Source organism: Glycine max, chromosome 20, assembly GCF_000004515.6.
Source record: "Glycine max cultivar Williams 82 chromosome 20, Glycine_max_v4.0, whole genome shotgun sequence".
NCBI lineage: Eukaryota > Viridiplantae > Streptophyta > Magnoliopsida > Fabales > Fabaceae > Glycine > Glycine max.
Genome location: NC_038256.2, coordinates 871,043 through 895,984, shown reverse-complemented (window position 1 = coordinate 895,984; position 24,942 = coordinate 871,043). Strand labels below are relative to the sequence as shown.

Here is a 24,942-nt window from a genome sequence, read left to right as displayed (position 1 = left end):
TATATATTTGTTCACAAATATCATGAATTTGAGGCTCTTGCAAACAAGGTTTTTTTCAGTCGATTTCACAGTAAGAGGCCTTCCTTCTTCATATGTGGAAAAAGAGTTCTGGCATGAGATGAGATGGCTCTTGGAGAGAAGGGAAAAGTTGAGTATGGAGTCAATGTTGAAGGTGGCGCCTTTTCACTTGATCCTGCTGACAGGCTTGGAACAAGCTTTGAAGGTTGTTTTTCAATTTAACTTTATGCTTTCTCCATTTCTTTTTAGTGTTCTCTTTTAACATCAGCACTCCTTCAACTGATTTTTGGTTGTCATACATTCTTCTAAAAAATTAGTCTTCTATTTGAAGTTAATATATAGACTGTTATTTGCAGTAACATTCTTTATGCAAGTATTCATTATTTTATTGATATTTTGCATTTGATTTCAGAATTTCTAACTGTTGCTGCAGTCCCCGTTACGTTTAGTTGACACTTGACAGGGAAATTCTAGTGAGAAGCAAATTTTGAAACCTGAGATGAATTCAAAAGTTACAATTTCTTCTTTCTAATTCCAACGCAAAATTTTAGGGAATAACTGATCCCACGCTTTAGGCTGGGATGCTGTTCAGTATGTTTTGCTTGGCATGTAGAAGATCATTATTTGTACAGGTATATATAAGAACAGTCTGCTTTTCCACTTCCTTTTCCTTTGACCATTGTTTAACTTTAACTTAACCCAGATATATCTATATATATATATATATATATATATATATATATATATATATATATATATATATATATATATATATTTCCTTCACAGCAATGGCAGCATAAATTATCATTACTCAGGTGCAAAATAAAACTTGGTATGGCGTGCCTAGCTATGCAGCATCACAATTTGAAAAGACTGTCTTACAGCATGTGTATTGCAATTAGATCTTAACAAAACATGGAGATGATGAAGCTTTCATGTTTCTTGCACAAAAAACAAACAATTTCCAACCAAATGTCCTGCTACAGCATGATGTGGAAGTTTACAAGTCTGTAAAGAAGCCAAGTTTATCATCACCTTTCCCATAGCATATCATGCTAGATTTAGTCATGGTAATCCATCATTCTCTTTGCAGGTGTCAGTGTGAGTTTGACTACACATGTAAAGTGACATACAATGATACAAGGTCTAGTTTTAGACATGGATTAGAGTTTAATTTTCAGGCAAGGTCAGGGTAAGGATTTTTATATTGTTAACACATAAAAAATCATTTTGTATAAATTTTAAAGTAACTATAATAAAAGTAAAAAAACTTACTGTACATGACAACTTATAATAGGATGGCGGTGTAAAAATCTTTTATACTGTCAATACAATGTAACCAAATTCTATCAATTATTTGATTGTTTTTGTTGATCCTAGGTTTTAACTGTGGAGAATCAGTAAACTTTGCTAATGGAGATTGGTTTCCACTCGGGGCTGCAGCTAGCAGGCGTTATTATGCACATCTCAGAATGATGCCTTTAATTCCATATGAGTAAATTCTTTGTAAAGAGGCGATGTTGGTTTACAGGTCCTCAAGAATCAGAAGTTCCAAGAACAAGCCTGAAGACACAGCATCTTATCGAGCTATTATGCTGCCTGTCTTCCATCTTATGCAATTTTATAAGACATCCCTTCGTGACTAAAGAGTTCAACAAACTTGTCAAGTTCTTCAAATACATCAGGTTCCCTGCTATACTGCCTGTGCCACAGGTATTGCTATGTAGCTTACTTGCTGTGCAAGTACTGCTTTTCTCATCCAATTTATCTTTTCCATGCTAAGACATCATTAATATATTCATTTTGAGAATTGTTATTTTAAATGCTTCAGTTATTGATAGATGAACTTGCTTTCAGTTACCATGTGGATGTAGACTTCATGATGATTTGAGACTTGTTAATTTTCATTTTGCTAGCAACAAGATGACGTAGGACTTACTGGTTCTGCTTATTATGCCATGCAGACATTGCACCGCAGAATTGTTTATGTGGAAGAAATTACGCTACTTTCAAAAGGAATGACATTTTCGCACTGGAAGAAGCAGCCAAAGGTTTTCAGGGAAAAGAATGTGTTGACACATTCTCTCTGTCAAGTATATTCTCCTATAACAGAAATGAATGCATCAAAGATCTCAAGGTATGTGAAAATTTTAAACATGAAATTGGTAAAGGCATTTTGATGGTAAACCATGGACACTTCAGAACCCTCTCACTGAAATGAGAATATTTACCTTCTTTGCTTGCATCACAAATATATTGCATTACTTATTCATCGGGTTTCTTATATGTATCTAATTTATTTCCATATTTGAAATTAAAACTGAAAGCATAATAATCCTAGGAGACTAAGATTTGAAGCAAATAGACCGTGATGCAACAATATAGGATGAATTCCTATTGTATTTTTGTGAAATAAAGTTTTACACTAAAATAGTATATATAAATTATACTCTTTTGATTATAAAAATATTACTTTATTTTTAATTTTAAATATTTAATAAAAATGAAAAAAAAAGTTTAGTTATTTTTATATCAAAATTTAACAATAAAATTTTTAATTAAATAAAAGTATATAATTTCTGGAAGATCATAAGTTAGGAAAATAATGCGCTCATATGCTGTATGACACATTACAAATATTTATATCATAACTAAAACTATTATTTTGTCTGAAACCAACACTTCAATCCTTTTAAGGGGTAAAACGTGTCAAGTGAAAACCCCAACGTTCCTAGTTCTAGAATGTAACAGTTTGTCACAAGTTCAACATGCATGATTCATCATTCTATTTTTGACACCATGACGATAGCAACAACATTAATTAACTGTTAACAATGTTGCATACATCGTTTAAAGAAGCTTCGAAATTAAAGTGCGTTTTAAGGATGATCCATCATTGTAGCTCGCGGCATAACAACCCTTGACGAATTCCACCAGATCAATCCCCAAAATACATGGCGAGACAAACAATATAAACAAGGAGTACAGCACATGACGGTTGGACAAATCGGTTGTGTCATCAAGATCCAACATAGTTCCAAAAACTATCACTAATCTTCACACATTCCAAAGAAGGTTAAAAAACAAGGAAAACATAATTTCCTCACACAACCTTCTTGTTCTTGCAACCATTGCACCATCGATCACAACAACAAAACAATGAGGCTATGGATTAAGGCCTCGGGTGCATTGAAAGATACGTATAGCATTTGGATTGCGAAGCTCTCACCGAGTGGTCCATGTAGGAATCCTGATCTCGAAACCGTGATCATCAAGGCCACAAGCCACGATGAACAATGCATGGATTACAAGAACGTTCAAAGGGTTTTCAAATGGCTACGTATCTCACCTTTGTACCTTAAACCTCTTCTCTACATTGTCTCCATGAGAATGGAGAAGACTCGTTCATGGGTGGTGGCACTCAAAGGGCTAATGCTCACTCATGCGTTGTTTTGTTTTGACCTACCCGCGGTGCAAAAAATGGGAAGGTTACCATTTGATTTGTCACATTTCAGCGACGGACACGTAAACCCTAATAAGGCGTGGGTTTTCAATGCATTTGTTCGTTCTTATTTTGCGTATTTGGACCAAAAATCCGCATTTGTGCGGTTGGAGGCAATGAAAGGGACCAAGCGTGGGAGCAAGGAGAAGGAAGAGACCGTGATGGAAGAGTTGCAAGGCTTGGAGAAGTTGCTTGGTTTGATTGATTTGCTTCTACAAATCAAACCTAGGAACCCTAACATGAACGTGGTGCTTGTTCTTGAGGCCATGGATTGTATTATGGACGAGGTTTTGGAAGTGTATGATAAGTTTTCCGTGAGGGTTCATCGAGTGGTGTCGATGATAATTGATATAGGTGGGAAAGAGGAAGCAAGAGTTGGTCTTGATGTTGTGAGAAAAGCTGAATTGCAAGGTGGTAAGATCTCTATGTACTTTGATTTTTGTAGGGACATTGGGGTCATTAATGTCTCCGAGTGTCCCGAAATTGTGAGGATTGATGAGAAAGACATTCATGAACTACTCAAAATTGTAAGAGATGGTGGTGTCTCCAAGAAGGAAAATTTGGAGGGTGATAATAATAATGCTATTGTGGTGTATGAGGGCAATAATTGTAGAGCCATTACCACCATTTTGGAGCAGAAGCAATTAGATTTCAAGACGGTGATCACTGACCATTGGGAGGTGTTTGATGATGTTATGGATACAAGCCTGCCTATAGCCACAAGTGCTAACCCTTTTGTTGATTCTTTGAGCATCGTACCTTATATCCCCGTTTGCAATAATCATGTTCTTCCAGATTTAATTGTTTTGTAGCATGTTGAGATAAGTATAAGGCTTAATTTTCAGTTTTTCATGAGGCTTATTGTAATATTCATGTAATTTTTGAAAAAGAAAAAGAAAAAGAAAAAGAAAAAAAAGGATAAAGTTTCTTTGCCTTTCTCATGTTAGCTAGCAAAAATATCAAGCACAAATATAACTTCAATTTCGAAATTATTATATGTAAACCGGACATTTATTTTCTAAATTTGAAATATTTTCGTTAGAATGTAATTAACTTTATAAATATAGTCACTAATGTGTAAAAAAGGATTAAAACGAATAATATTACAAAAAAAGGCTTAATTATATTTTAAGTTCCTAAAATATGGGTTAAACATTATGTCCCTTAAATAAATAAAAAATTAGTCCATGCATTTTTAAAAATCAATTAATTTATGTGAATCTAAAAAAATGTTTTTAATTTCTAATAATCACTAACGACGTTAACAAAATCACTAACACGGCTAACGATGGCCATGTCACTGATTGTTGCGTGGAATTTTTTTTATGAAATGTTGTTTCAATTTGAATATGATTAATATTTTTTAAAACTTTAAATTTATTTAAAAACTGAAGATATATTTTAATTTAAATTGTATTAAAATTGTGTGGTATATGTATATATTATTCTTTTACCAAATATATATATATATATATATATATATATATATATATATATGTATATGTATGTATGTATTCATTATGAAAGTTGTTTAAATTTTTATATTATGTACAATTAATGTTTTTCAAGTTTATGTGTTTTTTGCTAATTTAAATTTATATATGTACACTTAATGTTTTTCAAGTTTATATATACGTTTCGGCTAATTTTACAAATAAACATCATAATTAATTTGATTAATATTAATAAAGGAAAATTATAATAATTAATTCAATTATTTTTACAACTGATAACTTCTATCTTCATTAATTATTAATTCATTTTAATTGTTATTATTACTATTAAAAAAGGAAAAATAGAACTTTAAAAAGGGGTAAATTGAATCTTAATTAATTTGATTTTAATTTAAAAAATTACAATTTATATCACCAATAATTTGATTAGTTAAAAAATAGGAATGTTATCTACAATTAATTTAAATTTTTCATAAAAAATATTAACAAAATGAAAATATAATCTTGGACTTTTTATCTACAATTACCGTTATGACTACCACATTAAATACATCATCTTTAATTTTATAAATTCTAAGTGTAATACTTTAAATACTTTCCCAACATTTTTATTGTAATTCTTAATTAAATTTTTTAGATAAAGAGTGTAAATTTTAATTAAAAGTTATAGATAAAAAAATATAGAAATTAAAATTACAATCATATATATATTTCCTAAGGTAACTAAAGAATATAATGATTAAAAAATAATTATTAAGATTTTAATATTTTATAATTATATTACACATATATTTATGTATTTTACTATAATTTTAATTATTAACTTTTAATTAAAAATTATAAAATTTTAATCGTACACATAAATAAATGATATGAAAGAGAAATTAAAAATAAAGCATTAATTAAACATGACAGTGATAACATTAATGATTGAATTTAAAATAAGATGATTATCTAAATTTTATTAGATTTTTTTATGAGGGGAGGGGATAAAACCCCTAAACCAACAAGCAGTCATGCCAAAAGATCCTTACAAGATCACTCCAAAGAAGAGATAAACACCCTTGAGGTGGATATTTGTCTAATTGACCTTAAGATTGTTTTTACTTAAGATCAATTAGACGATCCCTAAATGAAAGAATACATGTTTAACATATAAAATAAACTCAATATACAATAAAAAGAATCCTTCACCAAAAAGTCAAAAAAGAAAACCTTTCTAATATAAATCCTCTTTTCTCATCATGAAATATTACCTATTATGCAACGAAAACTTATATTTCAAATAGGGCTGAAGCCCAAATTTAGATGATAGTATTAATAACCTCTAGGCTTAGATACCAAAACACAGCCTAAATATACACCATATCACTTCTTTTGCACTGTTAGCTAGCTAGCATTAGGTTAGCATATAACACTGATCATGGATTACAGAACGCTAGAACTGAACATGACATCCGCAAAGGAACTCAGAGATGCCAACTCCAAGAAGATGGCTGTATACGCCATCGTCTCACTCTCTGGCAAACAAAAGATCAGGACTTTCGTGGACAGAAATGGTGGCTCCAAGCCCACATGGAATTTTCCTGTGAAGTTCACTTTGGAAGTTGTTCTTTGCTGAATGTGAACGAGCCATTGCCGGAGCGGAAGAGGAAATCGGCAAGGCCCACGTCCCGCTCCGGCAAAGAAAGATTTTCAAATGGGACTCAGAACGGGGTTTGTTGGGGTTCTGTTTGCGGAAATAATATCTGTCTTAGGTGTGGACAACGTTTGGCTGATGTCTGTTGGAAAATTTGTTTTTTGTGTACTCATTTTGGTTGTCTTGTTTTCCATGGAGTAGCTAATTTTTCTTTCCTGAGTGAATTTAGGTTATGCTCTTGCAGTTTATATTCCTTCTGGTGTTTGTCTTTGTCACTGTCACCGGTGTTTGATATATCCTTTGCTTGAAAACTTAAAATGTGCTATTACATTTTAGTGAAATTAAGTTATTTTAATAGTAACTTTTAATAGAATTGTTTCGTTCAATAACTTTTATACATCAAATTATATCTATGCAAACCGTTAAATCAAAAGTTTATATTGAATATATTAAATCTACAAAAAGAAATTATGGAAGAGTTGCAAAGGCTTGGTTTGATTGATTTGCGTTTACAAATCAAGCCTAGGAAGCCTAACATGAACGTGGTGCTTGTTCTTCAGGCTATGGATTGTGTTATGGACGAAGTTTAGGAAGTGTATGGCAAATTTTCCATGAGGGTTCATTGAGTGGTGTCATGGATAATTAATACAGGTGGGAAAAAGGAAGGAGATAGTCTTGATGTTGTGAAAAAAGCTGAATTGCAAGGTGGTAAAATCTCTATGTACTTTGATTTTTGTAAGGACATTGAAGTCATTAATGTCTCTTGAGTACTCCAAAATTGTGAGGTAAGTGGTGTAACGACTCCAATGAAGTAGAAGTGTAGAACCACAAAGTAAACGAGAAATAGTTATTTAAATTCTCTTTCGTTTTTCTTTTTAGGCCTTTTAATTTAATTTCATCTTTGGTAATCAGGCTGATTAGTATACCATTTTAGGTAATACTTGACTAACTTTTTCTTGATGCGTCTTTTCTTTTTAAAAGGAAAGATCAAGCTAAATAAACATATTTTCACAATTTAAAAAAATAGATTTGTTTTTCAAATAAACAAAAGTAATTATAGTTCATATACATAAAAACCTCTAAAAATAAAACTCTTAAAAAAATAATAAAAAACACTTAAAAAATTAATAGTAGTACAATATCCATGCAATAGTTGAAAGTGCAATCCATACAACAGTAATAATCTATCCAAAAAAAAATTTGATACAACCTCTTGACTCTACTTTGTATATCATGTGGTATCAACTAGACTATCATAAAATAGTCTAGGAGCATATGTATATCCATAAGAAGCATCATCCACATCGATGCTGATATCCACCTAATGACTAGTTAGAGTTACCTAACTTTGCAATTAAGTTTTAACTCATATGATCATTATGAGTCAATGAAACATCCACACCAGGTCTTAGAAACTCCTAAGGTTCAGGTTAAACCTGTTGTGACCTGTACCATCTTGTTCATGTCTATTTCACCCAAACAAAACTCTTAAATGTTATGATGCATGCCCCTTTCTCTATTCTGTGCGCGTGTGTGGAGCAAATTTTTTCTCTCTTGTTCTCTTTCAGCTGTGCTATGCGTTAGTCTGTGAGTTTTATTTTTCCCATTGATATCATGGAAGCTTCTTTTGGGATGAAGATCAAAGGGGAAGAAATAGAGATCGATAGGAACATTTAAGTAAATTTTTAAAAATAAATCATTAGAGAGAGAAAATCAAAGGGGAAGTAAGAATGCTAAAAAACGAAAAAGAAAAAAGCATTCACCGAATTTTCAAGTAGTGCCAAATCAATTTTATATAAGGTGGACATGATTAATAATTAGAGTTTGTACAGTACACTAAAGTACGTTATTGGTTGAACCGAATCCTAGCCTGTAATCATGGGAGACAAGGTTAAACAATGAAAGTACTTTTATGTCTATAGATAGAACAGATATAAACAGACATCATCTTCGAGATTTTCCAACAACCTAGAATCCTGCGGGTTGGTGAATTATCATGGAAGTGCAAATGGTCAAGTTGTTATAAATCTGTTTGGAGAGAATGTGTATTGTGTAGCCAGCTAGCTATCCACAAGATGATGAATATAAGGGCCGTTTAATTATGTTTTGTTTTCTGGTGGTTTGACTGCGATTAATGATACAACTTCAAATTCAAATAGTACTATTTCAAGTAAATCAATGGCTTCCAAAAGACCATAATTAGGATGAAAATACTTATACAAAATTCCGTCATAATGAAGTTTAATTATTAAATGAAATGAGCATTGCCACGCACAATATTTAGAATAAATGTGTGAATGCTTCATGCGCACTCTTCAACAAATAACAAATAACAAAGATTGATCTAGTTATTTTATATTATAATAGTATATCACTTGTGCGTTTGCACAGTAAAATTAAATATAATTTTTTTTACAATTAATAAAAAAAATAGTTAACAACGTAGAATGCGTTAAATTGCATTTTTAAAATTTAATTCAAAATTATTATTGCAAAAAAAATCTAATGATGAAACAAAATGAAAGCATATTTATAATGAAACAGTAAACTATAACACAATTGCTAAAGTTAAAGTATATAAGAGTATTAATAATTATTATAAAATTAATAAAATAATTCATGATCATTGATTATTTTGAAATGAATATTTATAACATAGTCTTTAAATTTTTTAGTTATAAACAAAATTCGACTTGTCATCACTTTTACTATTATCATAAAAAAATTTATTAAGACTTATGTATATTTTTATTCCTTCAAACTAGAGATATAATGTGTTTAGTCCTTCAAATTATATTTTATTATTTGTATGGGTCAAACAGAAAATATTAAATTTGTAATTTTTGGTAACAAAATATCTGTTTTTAGTTAACAGTAAATTAATTACCAAAAGGAATTTCTAAATTTAATTAAATAAAAATGTTAACCTTTAAAAATATCAATAAAATATTCAACAATTCGTTGGAAAAAAAGGCTAAAAGGTTAAATATAATTTTGTAAGAAAAGAAATAATTATACAAAATATAAATATATTTTTAAATGATAATTTCAAACTAAACAATAAGAAAATAAACAGTATTTTTACTATATTAATCATCAATAAATAAATAAAAACTATATTAAAGTGACAATATGAGGTTATAGAATGAAGAATTAAGACGGTAAAAGTACAATAAGAAATTCTATAATACAGAAGGTAAAGTACTTTTCAAATAATTAACAGGCCAGTTACCCTGTGTAGATATATGAATATGTCTTTTAGTCAATTTCATATTCATTGCTTTCAAGGAGGTTGATCAATATTTTTCTTAACCAAACTTATGTTTAATCTGAACATGCATGTGACCATTAAAGACCTACCAAGAAAAGACAGCACTATTCCTAGTCAAATTTAACCAACAAAAGCAGGATCAAAACTGGGATACAAAAAACAGTATAACCTAACCCCGGAACTCGTTATAATATCATCAAATCAAAGAAACAAGCAAAAGCACTTCCTTTGTCTTTTTCTTGCATCTTCATTTTCTTCCTAGCTTCTTCAGCACGGTGCTCTTTACTTTCAACGGCAATTTTCTAATTAAAACTTGAATTGAATGACCTTATTATACCGTAAAACCATTCTGAAGCACTTTGCCTGTCACTTGCATCTTTACGTTTTCTCTTTTTTTGGGAAGAGAAGATGCTATTTCTCTTTAATTTCAACGGTAATTTTCTTTAAATTTGAACGACCACGTACGTACATTATCAGAAACTATGCTTAATTTTTTTCCTTCTGTATAGAAACTATGCTTAATTTGATTGGATTGTATGTTTACTTCGATGAACAGATTTGGATGGATTTTCGAAAAATTCAAACATTTTAATTACTGATTCTTTTGCCGTTAATTTTTATTAGCTTTATAGTTTATTTTTAATACTCTTAAAAAAACTATAATAGAAGTTTGATTTTTAATAAAAGATACAAAACTATTTTTACCAACTTTTAATTTTATTTCCTCCTCTAAAAAAAAATTATTTCCTTTTTCTTAATCAAACAAGGAAAAATAAGAAGTGTTTACTCTTTCCGTTTCTTTCTCTTCAAATTTTCTCCTCTTCTAGATCCACTGTCACTCTCTTTCCTAAATTAAACGAAGCAAAGTCATGCATATTATATCATTTACGCAGGCCAAATTGATTATACCCTTTGAATAAAATAATTATTGCTCCATCAGTTTCCTTCTGGAATACTATTTTTCTTGGCCAAACAATTTAAATCCAGCCAAATGCTGAAGTAATGGCCATATTTGTTCACGCCACATCAAAATTTACTTTAGCCGGAATAAGAAAAGAAAATGGTTTTGAATTCTCTTCTTCTTTTATTTATTTCCAAATAAAAATGAATTTATATTTGATCAGTCATATATTTTTCATATTATCGTATAGAACGTATCAATATACATCAACAAGTTTTTTTAGCAAACAATTACGATGACAGTAATTTTCTTAATAATTTAATAATACATAATTCAAGACTTACATAAATTTACTATATACTTTAGTGAATAAAAAAATCATATTCACAAAATAATGACGATAAAAAGAAACACCCTTTCTCTAGTTAAAAACACATTTACCAATTTACAAAGCAAATCGACCAATTTCAAATTGTCACTAACCAACCTCTCGCAGTGTCGTTGATCAAGTCAAGGATTGACAAATCTCAATTATATTAACTATAACCTAACAATATTTTTTTGAAGGAAACTAACCTAAAAATAAATTTACCATTTATTACATTTTATTCAGACCAATGGAAAGCAACAAAACAATTGGAGAAGATACTAATTAGACAAAACATAGGTGAAAATTCCAATCAAATGTAAGAAAATTCTAATGACCAAAATCATTCCCAATAGTGAAATCTCCACCCCTTTCCTCTCTCATTCCTTCCCCTGTCCTCTCTCTGTCTCTTAACTTGATCTATATATTTATAGCCGCCACCCATTTCTCACAATCACAATTGGTAATTAAGTAACACTAACAGAAGAAGACATGGAAGTGGTGGTGGCAGTGCCTCCTCCTCCACCACCTTCTTCTTCCATGGACTTTAACTTCGATAGCAACTGTTCCTCCCCTTACATCACTGCACCTTCCAGCCCCCAACGCTTTGGCAACTTCTTCTTCAGTGCCCCCACCAGCCCCACTCGCAGACACTCCTCTGCTTCCACTCCCAACACCACCCAAGACGAGTTCGAATTCGACTTCAGTGGTCATCTCCAGAGGCCTTCCCTTTCCGCCGAGGAACTATTCCTGGGCGGAAAGATTAGACCTCTCAAACCTCTTTCCCCTTCGTCTAGTAGAAGAAGAGAGAAAAGGGTTATCCAAGAATCACCACCATCACAACAACGTAAGTTAGGCAAGGAAAGAGCTTCATCATTTTCCGTTTCCTCTACGACCTTCTCTTTGGGAGACAAAAGTAACAGCAGCAAAACCTCGGAGAGTATTTCTAACTCCTCATTTTTGTCGTCGATTTCGTTCGGGAAAGGGTACCGAAAGTGGAGGCTGAAGGATTTTCTTCTGTTCCGAAGCGCCTCTGAGGGAAGAGCTTCGGACAAGGATCCTTTTCGGAAGTACGCGGTTCTGTCCAAAACGACCGCGCACGAGGATGTCCGGAACGTCAGTTCCGGTTCGGTTTCGAGACGGAGAGGGCCGGTTTCGGCTCACGAGTTGCATTACACCGTGAACCGGGCTGCTTCAGTGGAGTTGAAGAAGAAAACGTTGTTGCCTTATAAGCAGGGCTTCTTGGGCTGCTTGGCCTTCAACCCTGCCATGCATGGGTCTTAGTTCACGTTTTAATCAAATTGTGATTTTGGTGTTCTCCAAAATGTTAATATTATTATGATCCTCATTCGTGTCGTGAATGGTAATTTCAAATTTTCTTTGTATATTCATTCTCATTCACAAAGAGACTAAAATTAAATTGGATGAAAATTTGAAAGTGAAATTATTCACACACAGATACAGTAAACTTTTGTTAGGATTAATTTTGGTATTTTATATTTTGTCCATTGTATTTGGTTGACTCGGGAAAATTGTTTTGTAATGTCCCCTTCAGCCAAATCATGTGTTAGACTACACATTAACAAGTTGTGTGATAGTTTTGCATGTTGCAATATAATTTTCCACATATTGTATATTCTTTGCGTGTATTTATGACTTTGCTTTGGTGAGGAAAAAGTCTACTTGTCAAGCTATGTACCGAATTTAGGACTTGGGGAACCTATTGAGGATTTTAAAATTAAACATTAAGCACTCTTTCATTTTTTTTTTTTGACAGATTAAGTACTCTTTCTTAAAGTGGGCTTTATTTATTTTACCCAGAACAGCCTGTTACCCACCATAATGTGTTTCCACTAGGTACTTATATTTGGTGATTGGTAACAGCTTTTCCAAGTTAAAAAGTTTATGAAAACGCCCACAACATATAGCATGCCAAGAAAATAACTAAGAACACAAATTAATTTATGGACAAATTAAACATGACCTTTGAAAAGAAAGAAGCTTTTATTCAATATCATTAGGATGTTGAATAATGATTGTAATATAGCTGTACAGAGCAAGGATTGTCGTTGAGTTCGACATCCAAAGTCTTTGATTTTTTTAAAGATATACTGTAAGACTGCGTGCGAAAATTCGGTGATTATTATGCCATCAACAAATATTGAGACGAGAGACATGCTAACTGTACTTTATTTTTGTATATAATGTACGAAAAAAGGAGAGAGATGTGAAGTGCATAATAAGATAAATGATGTAATAAAGAAAAATAAAGAAAAAAAATGATATTTAAATAATATATAACTATTGTGATGATGAAAACTTTGGAAAATGCCATTCTTTGAAAGAGAAAAGATGCTATACACACATCCACTCATGTCTGTGTATATAGTTTCTGCATATTATTATGTAGTATGCTTCATTTGTCGCTTTGTAAAATACAAGCAGAGAATTATGTAGTATGCTTCATTTGTAGACATGAGTAGGGAAGCAGCACTCTTTTTAGAATGTGTCATTGTCTTTTTGGGAGAGAAAGAACACCTATCTTTTCTTTCTCCTTTATAGAAGTAAACATGTTAGTGCTTGAAGTCTCTATGCATTTAATGAAGATTCAAAATCATAAGATTGAAATAGGCTTGACTTCTCTGTTGTTCCTTTTCAAATTGTCCATGTGTTGTCTGTTGTCCCTTTTCAAATTGTCCATGTGTTGTCCATTTAAAATGACGTCACAAAACAGTTGTATTAATATTTAGGGTTGTGATTCAATTTTAAAAATCATGAAAACGATATCATTTCAAAGGAACAGTACAGATACAACTTGAAAAATGACTAAGAGAAGTCAAGTGGGATTGAAACAATCCTTTCTCACAACAAACATATGGTCCCTCAAGCCTATAAAAGCAAGACTCAAAGAAAGAACTTTAATGAATCTATATATCTCTTTGGCCGGAAACTTTCTTGCTCTAACCTTTGGACAAAACACTGAGCCACAATAGTTTATTCTTTGTTTTGCAAAGTCGTTTATATCTGTTATTCCTTCATACCCTTACACAATGCGTTGATATACTGTGTAATCTTATCAAACTTATTGTTTATGAAAGTGAAGAGTAATTTCGTATTAAAGAATACATGGGTTGACAATTTCATGTTGAGATTGTTGGTTGGCTATAACAAAAAATGACATAAAGAATATTTGTTTATGATTGTGTTAGTGAGAAATCGTGACTGATCTGCTAGTAGGAGATGAAACTATTCCATGCCTCCTTCCCATTTCATGTAAGTCTTTCCCTTTTATTCTTGCCATACAAAGTAGAGGTGACATTTATTTTGTCATTTGAAATTTTTCACGTGGATCATGTCCTCATTCAAAGACCTAAATTTGGAAATATTTAATTGTTTGTGCAAATTTGGGGACGAGGTGAGGAATAATTAATTGTACTTCGCACCCCACAAGTTCACTAGATATATTGAAAAGGAAAATTCATTCTTAATTTTATGTAAACATGTATGCTTATTTTTAATAATTAATAAATAAATATTTTTATTCTGTTCCTTAATACAACTAAATGTATTAATTTCATTTTTTTTTATAATTTTAAACTGTTAAATTTATTTAATTTTTAATATTTATTACTATTCTAGGTCTCTACAGTTTGTCTAATATTAGCTAGAGAATCAGCGAACATAATTAATGAGGAAATTATTCCAAAGCAAGAGTCAGAGGTGGGAGCAGGAGAATAATTGAGAGACAGAGATGAAAATGGGGGATTTATTTCCTACTCCTATGCCACCTCTACTTGAACGAAGAACTAATGCCATTAGCCATGCATGCAAGAGAAGCTATCTTTACGTAAAGTCTAATGCTACCAATTGCAGAGGTTACCATATTTTAGCTACTTTAACTTCCATTTTTACGCCTTTATTTGAAGGTTTGAACTCTATAGCATACATAATTTGGAGCAGTAGATGATAGCATGATGCTTCATGGGCACGTCACTTAACCGTGCACGTATTATACCCATGAGAAAATATGTCTCCTTGTGTGTATTTAATGACGATCATTGATGGGTTACAAAGATAAATTTTCATGATGACGGTATTAATTATGTGGCTATATATGTATATTGATGCTCATTAATTGTTTTAGCTGGATCATCATTGCAATGGTACTATATATCCTAAAGGCTATTGATGTTGTTCGTAAAGTTTTATTACATTTATTATATGAAGCATGCAGTACATACAAATTCAATTGGTAATTTGTTCTTTTAAATTTCAGTTTTTTTTAGTGTGTTTGGATGGAGGAATTTAAAATTTTGAAAAATTTTAAATTCTAAGAATTTTAAATACTTTAATTGAAATTCTTTTATTTTCAAAATTTTATGTTTGAATAAAAAAAGTTAAAATTATGAGGGTGAAAAAAAATGAATGAAAAAAAAGAAAAGATATTATTTATGTGTTACTTATACATGTTCTTCTATGTTCAGACCCCGATGTTTCACAATCTCATACTGTGTTTTTTGAAGAAGACCGTAAGAAGAGAATTTCAATTTTTCACCTTTTAGAAGGAAATTGAAATTCCAAATTTTTAATTGTTTAAAATTCTGTTTTAAAATTTCAAAATTTTAAATTCTTCAAAAAAAACATCCAAATAATGAATTCTAGATCACAGAAATTCAAATTTTATAATAAATTACTTTTCTCAGTTAAAATTCTTTATCCAAACATACTCTGTAGGATTTTTAATCTGAGTTAAGATCATGAATGCGCTTCTTTTCGAGTTGCATCTAAAGTTTTACTAGTATAATTTTATATGCATACATAAAAAGATAATTAATACCTAATAGTGTTGAAATATGAATGATTATTAGAATGGATAAAAAGAAGTCATCGCCTAATCCAATATTAGAATCATAGTAATTAACTCATTTGACTCAATCATTTAGCCTCAAGATAGATACCAATGCACTAACTTCTTACCTTTATGCCTAGCTAGTGAAGTTATACAAAAGTCGGCCTTTTTCACCAAGGTCTTTAACTTTTCAGTTATCATGTTAAACTTGGATTGCTTTATTAACTTGAATTACACGTCTTTGACTGGTCTCTTTTGAAGATGTCATCACTAATTAAAACGCATTGGATAATTATGTCAAGCGTGGGTATCATAAGAAACAAGCAATAACACTCCAAAATGTATAAAAGTTAACCAACCCAGAGTAATACATCAATTATGTGTTCTCAGTGAATAATGTATATATTAGATATGATTATTCTTTAAAACTAGTTTATAAATGAGCTAAATTATAAGCTAGTTATAAACACAGTTTATAAACTAACTAATTTAATTAAAAATATTTTATAAGATTAATTAATAAGCTAGTTAATAAATGTTAAATAATATAAAATGACATATTAATTATTTGATTATATATATATATATATATATATATATATATATTTCAATATTTTAATTTATTTTTAATAACTTATAATCTTATAAAGTAAGACCATAATTAAAAAAAAAAACAAAACAAAAGCAGTTGAACGAATGATTTTAAAGTTGGTATGATTAAAAGTACGTACTACTTCTAACCTTAAACTGTGCAATGCAAGTAAATGAGGAGACGCGCAACATTCAGGTGCGTTTGTTGGTAGGGTTCTTGTAAGGCCAATGGGTGGAGCCTAGGACATTCATTCGCTGCACGATATCTCGCTAGAGAGCAGAAAACGTGTTTGCACCACTCTATGGTTTGGGTGAGCGTTTATGTCGATTTCCTTCACTGTGAACTGGTGTGGGTTGTGGTGGAGATGAATGCGGCGTTCGTTGATGGAGACAGCCGAAGATGGAAAGCCAGGCTAATTCGGGAATGTGAAGAAAAACTGAGAAAAGTAGAAAACAATAAAAGAAAAAGTCATCATCCGTTCCATTAAATGTAAGGTAAATAATTCTGAATGTCTTTGAATTGATAAATTCGTTCATCAAAGATAAAAATTTAAATTTTAGTCTCTAAAAATTAAAAAAATATGTAATAAATTTATCTATCGGTCCATTTTTCTTTGTCACCATTAATAAAAAAGCATACTTCATGTGACATAAGAGACAAATTTGTAGGAACTTTGACAAATGAAAATAACTATTTACTCAAAATATAATTTAATCTTCATTTTCTCTTTTCTTTTATCAGTTACAAGTATAACATTACAATAAGCATCTAAAAATATAGGAAAAAATATAAGTTAAAAAAAAACATAATAATAAATATAATATTGATCGGTAAGTATAATCTGTATATTATTTTGAAATTTTTATGGTGACAATATTAGATAATAACAAAATTAAGTTAGTCTCATTTTTTTTAAAGATTAACTTAATAGTTGTGTATTTCTGTTTGAGTATCATATCTTGACTAAAGTATTATTATATTAAAAATTTCAGAACAATAAACAAATTATGTTAATTAATCAATATTATATTTATTATTATGCTTATTCTAATTTATTTTTATTTTCTTTTTTTTTAAGTGTTTATTGTAATATTTTACTTATAAAATTCATAAATTTATAGAGTACAAACAAATTTGTCCTTGCACATATAGTCTTTTTCATTAATATAGACGGTTAATGAATTAATAAATTTATTGTACTATTTTTCACCTGGATTTAAAATTTAAATTTCTATCTTTAAAAGATAAATTTATTAACACTATCTATTTAACGATAAAAATGAGTACTTCCTCTTAAATATAAAAAGAAAGTGTCGCACCGTGCCAAACTCACGGTAGCCTCAGTCGCAAAAGAGTATGTCAAAGGACAACATAGTAACAATCGACGAAATAGTGGTGGCCATTAGCTAGTTGGTTGCCATATGCATTCAGATTAATATAATAAGTAAAAAAAGATAATAATAAGAGATTTCAAATAACTTAGTGAAGATAATATTGAGAAAATTAAAAAAGATAGCTGCTTATTAGCTATCTTATTTTTATTAGTTAGTTGAAGTATAACTTATGAAAATAAACGCATGTACCAAACAAATTTAATTTGGACAAATTAATTCATAAGTTTTTAAATTATCTTACCGAAGACACTTTTCGTCCATAAAATTTAAAAAAAAAAACACTTCAAATCCTAAAATTACTGAATATTATCATATATTATAATTTTAGGAATAAAATTTATTGTTGTTTAGTTTGATAATTTCATAAAATAAATTTTTTTGTTATTAGTAACACCTTAGACAAGGTTCCTTCAAAGAAGAATTATCTTTTCGTAAGAGCTATTAATGCTGTATATATTTATAAATCTATTTTCTCTTTTAACTTTTTTTCATTCTATTTTTCGTTTTCTTTTTCTTTTTTGTTTTACATCAGATTATTTATTACAATTATCATTTCCTCTCTTTTTTTTTGTTTTCATCTCTCTCTGTTTTCCTTCTACTCATAAACCTAAAGATTGAAATATATGTCCAATGCCATCCCTTTTATTGACAAATGACGATATAGTGCGTGTTTAGATTGGCATTTCACATGCCTTATGTTCACGATTTCCAATATACAAAATCCAAAAGCTATAATACTAATGGATTGAAAAAACGGTCGTTATGTTCAACTGGACGTTTTTGCAAGCACGCCCATGTAGTACGTTTTTTAAGAAACACTATAAAATAATTTAGAAAATAATATTTATTTTCATGGAATCCTTGTCTTCTTTAGCACCCTAAAATGGTGTCTACTCCTTAAAGAAATGGTGTCTTCTTTCTTTTATATTTTCTTACCACCCTCTTTGCAACAGACCAAGTCTTCTCTTTTCAAGCATTATCATTTTACACTGAAATTATTATATACTTTAAGATTATTCCATGTTTATGGTCATCCTATTTTCTTAAATATACGATTTTAATTCTCTTATATTTTAATGAAAACATTTTATTTTTTAAAAATTCACAATTTTAATCTTTAATTTTTTAATTAAGATATTTCGTCTATCACTTTTAAAAAATTCACAATTTTAATTTTTATTACTCATTTCAATCGTTAATCTATATACTTTATAAATATTAACTAACACATTTATTTATTATCCACACAAATATTTTTTTAATTATTTAATTGTTAATAAGTTTAATTTATTAAAAAAAATACATATTCAAATCTCAAAATTGAAAAAGAAAACTAAAATTACATATTTTTAAAAAAAATAGGGACAAAATGTTTCAATTAAAAAAATATGAGAATTAAATTGTGGATTTTTAAAAAGTAGAGGACAAAATATCTCAATAAGTGAACTTTAAAAAATGAAAATTACATTTTAGCCTAACTAATAATCACATAATATATAATAATTTATTTATTAATCTTTTCTTGTAAATTGAAAAACTCAATTACATGATACATGTTCATTGACGGGAACAATGAACACGGATGTTTCCGGACCATAAAATAATTTCTCCCCAAATGCAATCTTGCATCCCTCTTGTGGTAAAAGTACTGTACTACTGTTTGTGTGCATCTGACAATGCAAGGGGCAGTGGTTGTGCCTGTTGTTGAGCAGTAGCCACTTTCTTCAGCAAGGAGATATGAAAAATAGAGTGAACTAACTGTCTTCAGGCAATTCCAACCTGTATGCAACCTTGCCTCCAGCATCTTATCATGGCCATAAAAGTGTGGGTAGAGCTTCTGATTAGGTTTTTCAACCAACTACAGAGTTTGTATGGCCAATGCAGCAAATCATGCATTTGAAGCTTGTCATTCTTGTCAACTTTTAGAAAACTTTGTTCCATAAGGACAGATATAACTAATCTTTTTGCATGAAGTCCACTGCCATACAAAGTCCATGCAACAGTGTTAGTCTTTACCTAAAAAGAAACAGCTTATACATTTTCCCCATACGATCGCTTAAACCATCATAGTTTAATTTTAATCTCTTTCGTATTGGATAATTGGGAATAATTTCAAGTTTCGTCAATGCACTTTCCCACTCAGCAATAGCCTTTTCAAACCAGTAAGAGCCAAAACCTTCAAGAGCAGGTGGAGGTCTTCCAGAGTAAGCAACAACCCTTCTTAAGAGTTCAATGATATCTGCTAGCTATTAGAACAGCTTGTGTAAAAGCTTGCTAACTGAAAAGCTCCAGAGACTTTCTTTCTTCCATTCCTTTCATTCTGTATATATTATCCTCAGTAAATGCTCATCTCTAGTTGTGATGAATAATCTATTCTCTTGACTAACCCACTGGTGACTTTCCCTTATTATAGTCCTCAATTCAATGTCATGTAAATTCATCCTTCTAGTTTCAAGACGCCTGGAAGAAGTTGTTCTTGCAAATAAACTTAGCCACCATCTTGGTCCCAAATTACCATTATATTTGCAAGGAAACATTTACGTCCAAGGTTTTGATTGATTTCATTGTAAATGGCTCTAGCCATGGTTGTTTTACCAATTACTCCCAAGCCCAAGATACCTTCCATGAAACCTCATTCGAGCACACAAGATTTCACTCCCACTAGGTGATATGCAGCAAATAAGTGGTGCCTTGTCTCGTTTTGTGATAACAGTTTTAAGAATATCACCAATCAACTCGAGTTCCGTTCTGGCAAAAGACAATATACTACAAATCAGATTAAAAAATTGTTTACTAAGTAATTCTTAACATTAACAGCACAATCTATCAAAAAGGGGAGAGGAAGCTGAAACCGACCATTAAATCATTTAATATAAAAAACAGCAATGAAAATTTCGAATTGATCAATCCTGGCTGATACTTTTCAAGCAAGGTTTCGCTACTGCTATGGAACTAAGCGTATTTTCTTTCAATATCATGAATTTTAATCTTTACCATGACGACCCAACTATTCAGAATGTGTGCATATTCATGTTGCTTTGCAAAGACTCTAATATTCAAATTTACAATTCAAATGATAAAATAAAGGGCGGATCATGCCCAGATTATGCTTTCTCGACTTAAGCAGCACAGCACCCATTCATAACACATAAATGATAAAGACCAACAATTTGAAATTAAGTAAATTTGCCATTATAAGAAAAAATTATGCTTTGATAAAAAAGCACAACAATGTCCGTTTATGATTGCAAGCAAGTTACTTCATACTTGACAATTAAAAACAACTAAAGAAAAGGCCATATTTGGTTTGTTTAAATGACATTTGAAGGAATGGGAATGAAATTGAATTATGAATTATTTGACATATTTGGTGTGATTAGCAAGAAAATGATTTTTGGTGTAATAAAAATTAAGGCATGTATGGGAAGTAGATTTAAAAAGAAAAACAATACTCAATTGCAAGATACCTCACAAGTAAATTTTGGGCTAGGAATTCATAGACAAGACAGAAATAGGAGATGATTTACCTGGCCAAGAAGGAGGCTTTAGATAATTGTGGAGCTCCAGAAAAAAAAAATTGATAAATTACTTTCCCAGCAAGAGAGAATTTCATTTCCACATTGTAAGTCACCAAACTGATCATGCTAGGTGTCCACTAGAAGGATAAGTTCTTATTTTAGCATAATACAGTTTAGCACACAAAACAAAAGACATTAGGTACTTGCTGGAGCAGATGAATGAATTCCACCATCAGGTAGTAGGCCATCCTTGGCCATTTCAGTTAGCACATTCAAAACAGCATCCATGTTACCTTCTTTAAAGTTAACCTCAACAAGTACTTTAGCTACCTTGGCATCGTTGAGCCTACAGCTCCTCAATATGTTTTGCAATAACCGACTCAGCTCATCATTCATCCCTTCCCTAGCTAGTGCTTTAACGAGAGCAATTACAGCCACTGTATGACAAGCAAAACTAGAATGCTCCAACTCCATATACAGATTATATGCCTTGTGAACATTTCCCCCTCTAGAATGTCCATGTATCATTAAATTATAAATTGCTGCATTGGGCTTATGATTCCTCTGAAGCATTGTCTTAAAAACTCGATCTGCTTCATTCATCAAACCCTTCATGCAGAATCCTTTAACAAGACCTTCCACACTCTTAAATTCATTATTACTGCAGTTTTCTATCAGCGTATTGTATGTTACGTCATCTGGTACAGACTCCTCATAAAACAACTTCAGAAGAAGCCTCTTTGCTACTTTTGTCCTAGCTTTCTTATTAAGTCCATTAATAAGCACACTATAGGTAACATTATCAGGCAAAAAACCCCTCTGCACCATTTCATCATGCAAACGAAGAGCCTTACTCAACTCCCCATCAACGCAATAAGCATTAATCAAACTAGTATAAGTAACCTCATCAGGCGGGAGACCCCTGCGCATCATCTCTCGGAACAAATCAAAAGCTTCCACCAGTTTCTGCTGCAGACAAAGACCTTGTATGAGCGACGAATAGGTGACCGTGTCAGGCAAGACACCCTTCTCAACCATCTCCTCCTTCATTTGAAACGCTTTTCCCAGCTCACGCTCCCGGCAAAAACCAGCTATAACAGTGCTATAACTAACAACATCAGGAGGCAAACCTCTCTCAACCATCCCCCTCAAAATTCCCACAGCCTCCTGCACCCTCCCCAAGAAGCAATATCCATGGACAAGGGCGTTGTAAGTCACAACCGATGGCGAAAATCCACTAACAATCATCTCACTCAAGACCTTATAAGCCTCATTCATCAACCCTTTCTGGCAGAACCCATCAATCAAAGTAGTGTAAGTCCTCTCATTCGGCCTCAGCCCCCTGACACGCATCTGATCGAAAATCTCCACGGCGCGACTCAAATTCCCGGCCTTACACATACAATTAATCAAAGTAGTATATGTAACAACATTGGGAGACAACCCTTTACCAACCATTTCCGAAAGCAGCACCAACCCCTGATGCAAATTCCCTTCTTTGCAAAACCCATTAACGAGAGTATTGTAAGTAACCTCATCAGGAACCAACCCTTTCCCCCTCATCTCCTCAACCAATTCCCCAACCTCACTCATTCTCCCTTTACCACACAATCCATTAATCACTGAATTGTACGAAATCAAATTTGCGGCGACGCCCCCAACCGCCATCGCTCTCAGCAGCGCCATCGCCTCCTTCACCTTCTTCTTCTTGCAAGAAGCATCGATTAGGGTATTATAAGTAACCACATTGGGTGAAATTCCTTCCTTTTCCATTTTACGCATAAACCCTAACCCTTTCTCCAAGTCCCCTTGAGAAACCACGCCGCGGATGATGACGTTGTAAGTGTACACATTCGGCGACACGCCGTTCCGGACCATGTCGCGGAACACTCGTTCCGCGTCGTCGTAGTCGCGATGATTCGACGAGCTCCGCCGGAGGAGAGCGTCGAGGACGGCGTTGTAGGAGAGGACGGTGGGGGCGAAGCCGTGGCGGTTGGCGAGGTGGAGGAGGGTGAGGGCTTTGGGGACGAAGCCGAGGCGGGAGAGGGATTTGACGACGAGGTCGAAGACGGCGGAGGAGGAGAAGGGGGAGGAGCATAGGTGGAAGGTGTCGTGGAGGTGGCGGAAGAGGGAGGCGCCGGTGGGGTCGGGGAGGGTGGCGGCGAGGTCCGCGGCGAGGGAGTGGGCGGTGCGGTAGAGCTTGAAGCGGACGAGGATGTGGAGGGCGAGGCACTTGCAGTGAGGCGTGAAGAAGAAGTTGTGGGCCTGGGCTTGGGCTTGGGCCCAGGTGAGGAAGTTGAGGAGGGTGCGTTGGTCGGATTGGGAATTGAGGAGAACGTAAGAAGCTGCTTGGGGAGTGAAGTGAGGAGAGAGAGATGCGAGTCTTTGAGGGTGGCGTTTTAGAAAAGCGATTGCTTTGTCGGCTATGAGAGAGTGGTTTGAAGAAGAAGAAGATGAAGGGAAAGCCATTGTGTTGTGCCCAATGCCTCTTGTGTGATTCTGGGAAAGGTTGAATTGAGTCCACAAATTCATACTAAGTGTAAGTAAATGAGATTCGTGGCAACTAGAGTGATGCCATCATGACAGATTAATGGCGTATCATTGCAACATATTAACTTCCTTTCATGCTTTCAAAAATTAATTATAATTTTATTTCTTATTTTTTATGTTTATACCAAGTGTTTGATTTATCTAATATCCAATATTATATACTTCTTAATAAACACACCATAAAATAATGAAAAAATTAATGTCAATGTTATCATTTAACAACGATGTAAATAGATGGCATAGACTAAAACTTTAAGAAAAAAATATGTAGGAACCTTAATTGATCAAAATTTTATTTAAAGACCAAAATTTAAAATCTAAAAAAATTTAGGGAGTAAAAACTTATTTTTATCTAATCTAAAATAGAATTTAATTTAGAAATTAATTTAATGTAATATACCAAGACGTAAATTTATTTTATAATCCATTCCTATCTAACAAGTTAGAATTCCCACTATTAATTATGAGTATAGTTTAAGCATTTTTTTTCTTCAATCAAATATGTGACTTCAGTGTTTTAATTTTTTTAACTTTTTGTTTTATTATTATTATTATTATTATTTCTTTTTAAGTTCCGTTATTATTATTAATTTGTCAATTTTATCCTTTAACCTTGAATCAGACTAACTTTGCTCGTAGTTAAGGTGGAAATAAGTCAGACAATCCGTCAAGAACCTATAATCTGGCTTGGCCTAACTTATTTATTAAAAAGGTTAAATTTAAATTTTTTAAAAAGATTTTTTAATTAGAAAGGTCAAGTTGTAAGCTTAAAAAAAAGCATACTAAGGATGAATAGTGAGTTTGTTTAAATTAAATATATTCTTACATCCACTTATCAATTACGTCACTTGTAATATAGGTCACAAGAATCATGTGATGCATAAGTT

General features: G+C 32.0%; 3 protein-coding genes across 3 annotated transcripts; 2 read left to right on the top strand and 1 right to left on the bottom strand.

Annotated features, from left to right (window-relative positions):
• The first annotated feature begins 74 nt into the window (after window positions 1-74).
• Window positions 75-4,695, top strand: LOC102669023 (putative clathrin assembly protein At1g25240). The gene is made up of 6 exons (XM_041013112.1): window positions 75-223; window positions 431-650; window positions 805-1,088; window positions 1,399-1,731; window positions 1,983-2,155; window positions 2,875-4,695. The coding sequence occupies exon 6, from the start codon at window positions 3,178-3,180 to the stop codon at window positions 4,330-4,332; it is 1,155 nt and encodes a 384-aa protein (XP_040869046.1). The 5' UTR covers window positions 75-223; window positions 431-650; window positions 805-1,088; window positions 1,399-1,731; window positions 1,983-2,155; window positions 2,875-3,177; the 3' UTR covers window positions 4,333-4,695.
• A 6,445-nt stretch (window positions 4,696-11,140) lies between these two features.
• LOC100809335 (uncharacterized) lies at window positions 11,141-12,916 on the top strand. Its single transcript, XM_003556587.5, has one exon. It carries the CDS (start codon window positions 11,645-11,647, stop codon window positions 12,434-12,436), a length of 792 nt encoding a protein of 263 aa, XP_003556635.1. The 5' UTR covers window positions 11,141-11,644; the 3' UTR covers window positions 12,437-12,916.
• Window positions 12,917-21,549: 8,633 nt separating this feature from the next.
• LOC100808787 (pentatricopeptide repeat-containing protein At5g39710) lies at window positions 21,550-24,087 on the bottom strand. The gene has a single exon (XM_006605406.4). The coding sequence runs from the start codon at window positions 24,035-24,037 to the stop codon at window positions 21,701-21,703; it is 2,337 nt and encodes a 778-aa protein (XP_006605469.1). The 5' UTR covers window positions 24,038-24,087; the 3' UTR covers window positions 21,550-21,700.
• Window positions 24,088-24,942: the final 855 nt, after the last annotated feature.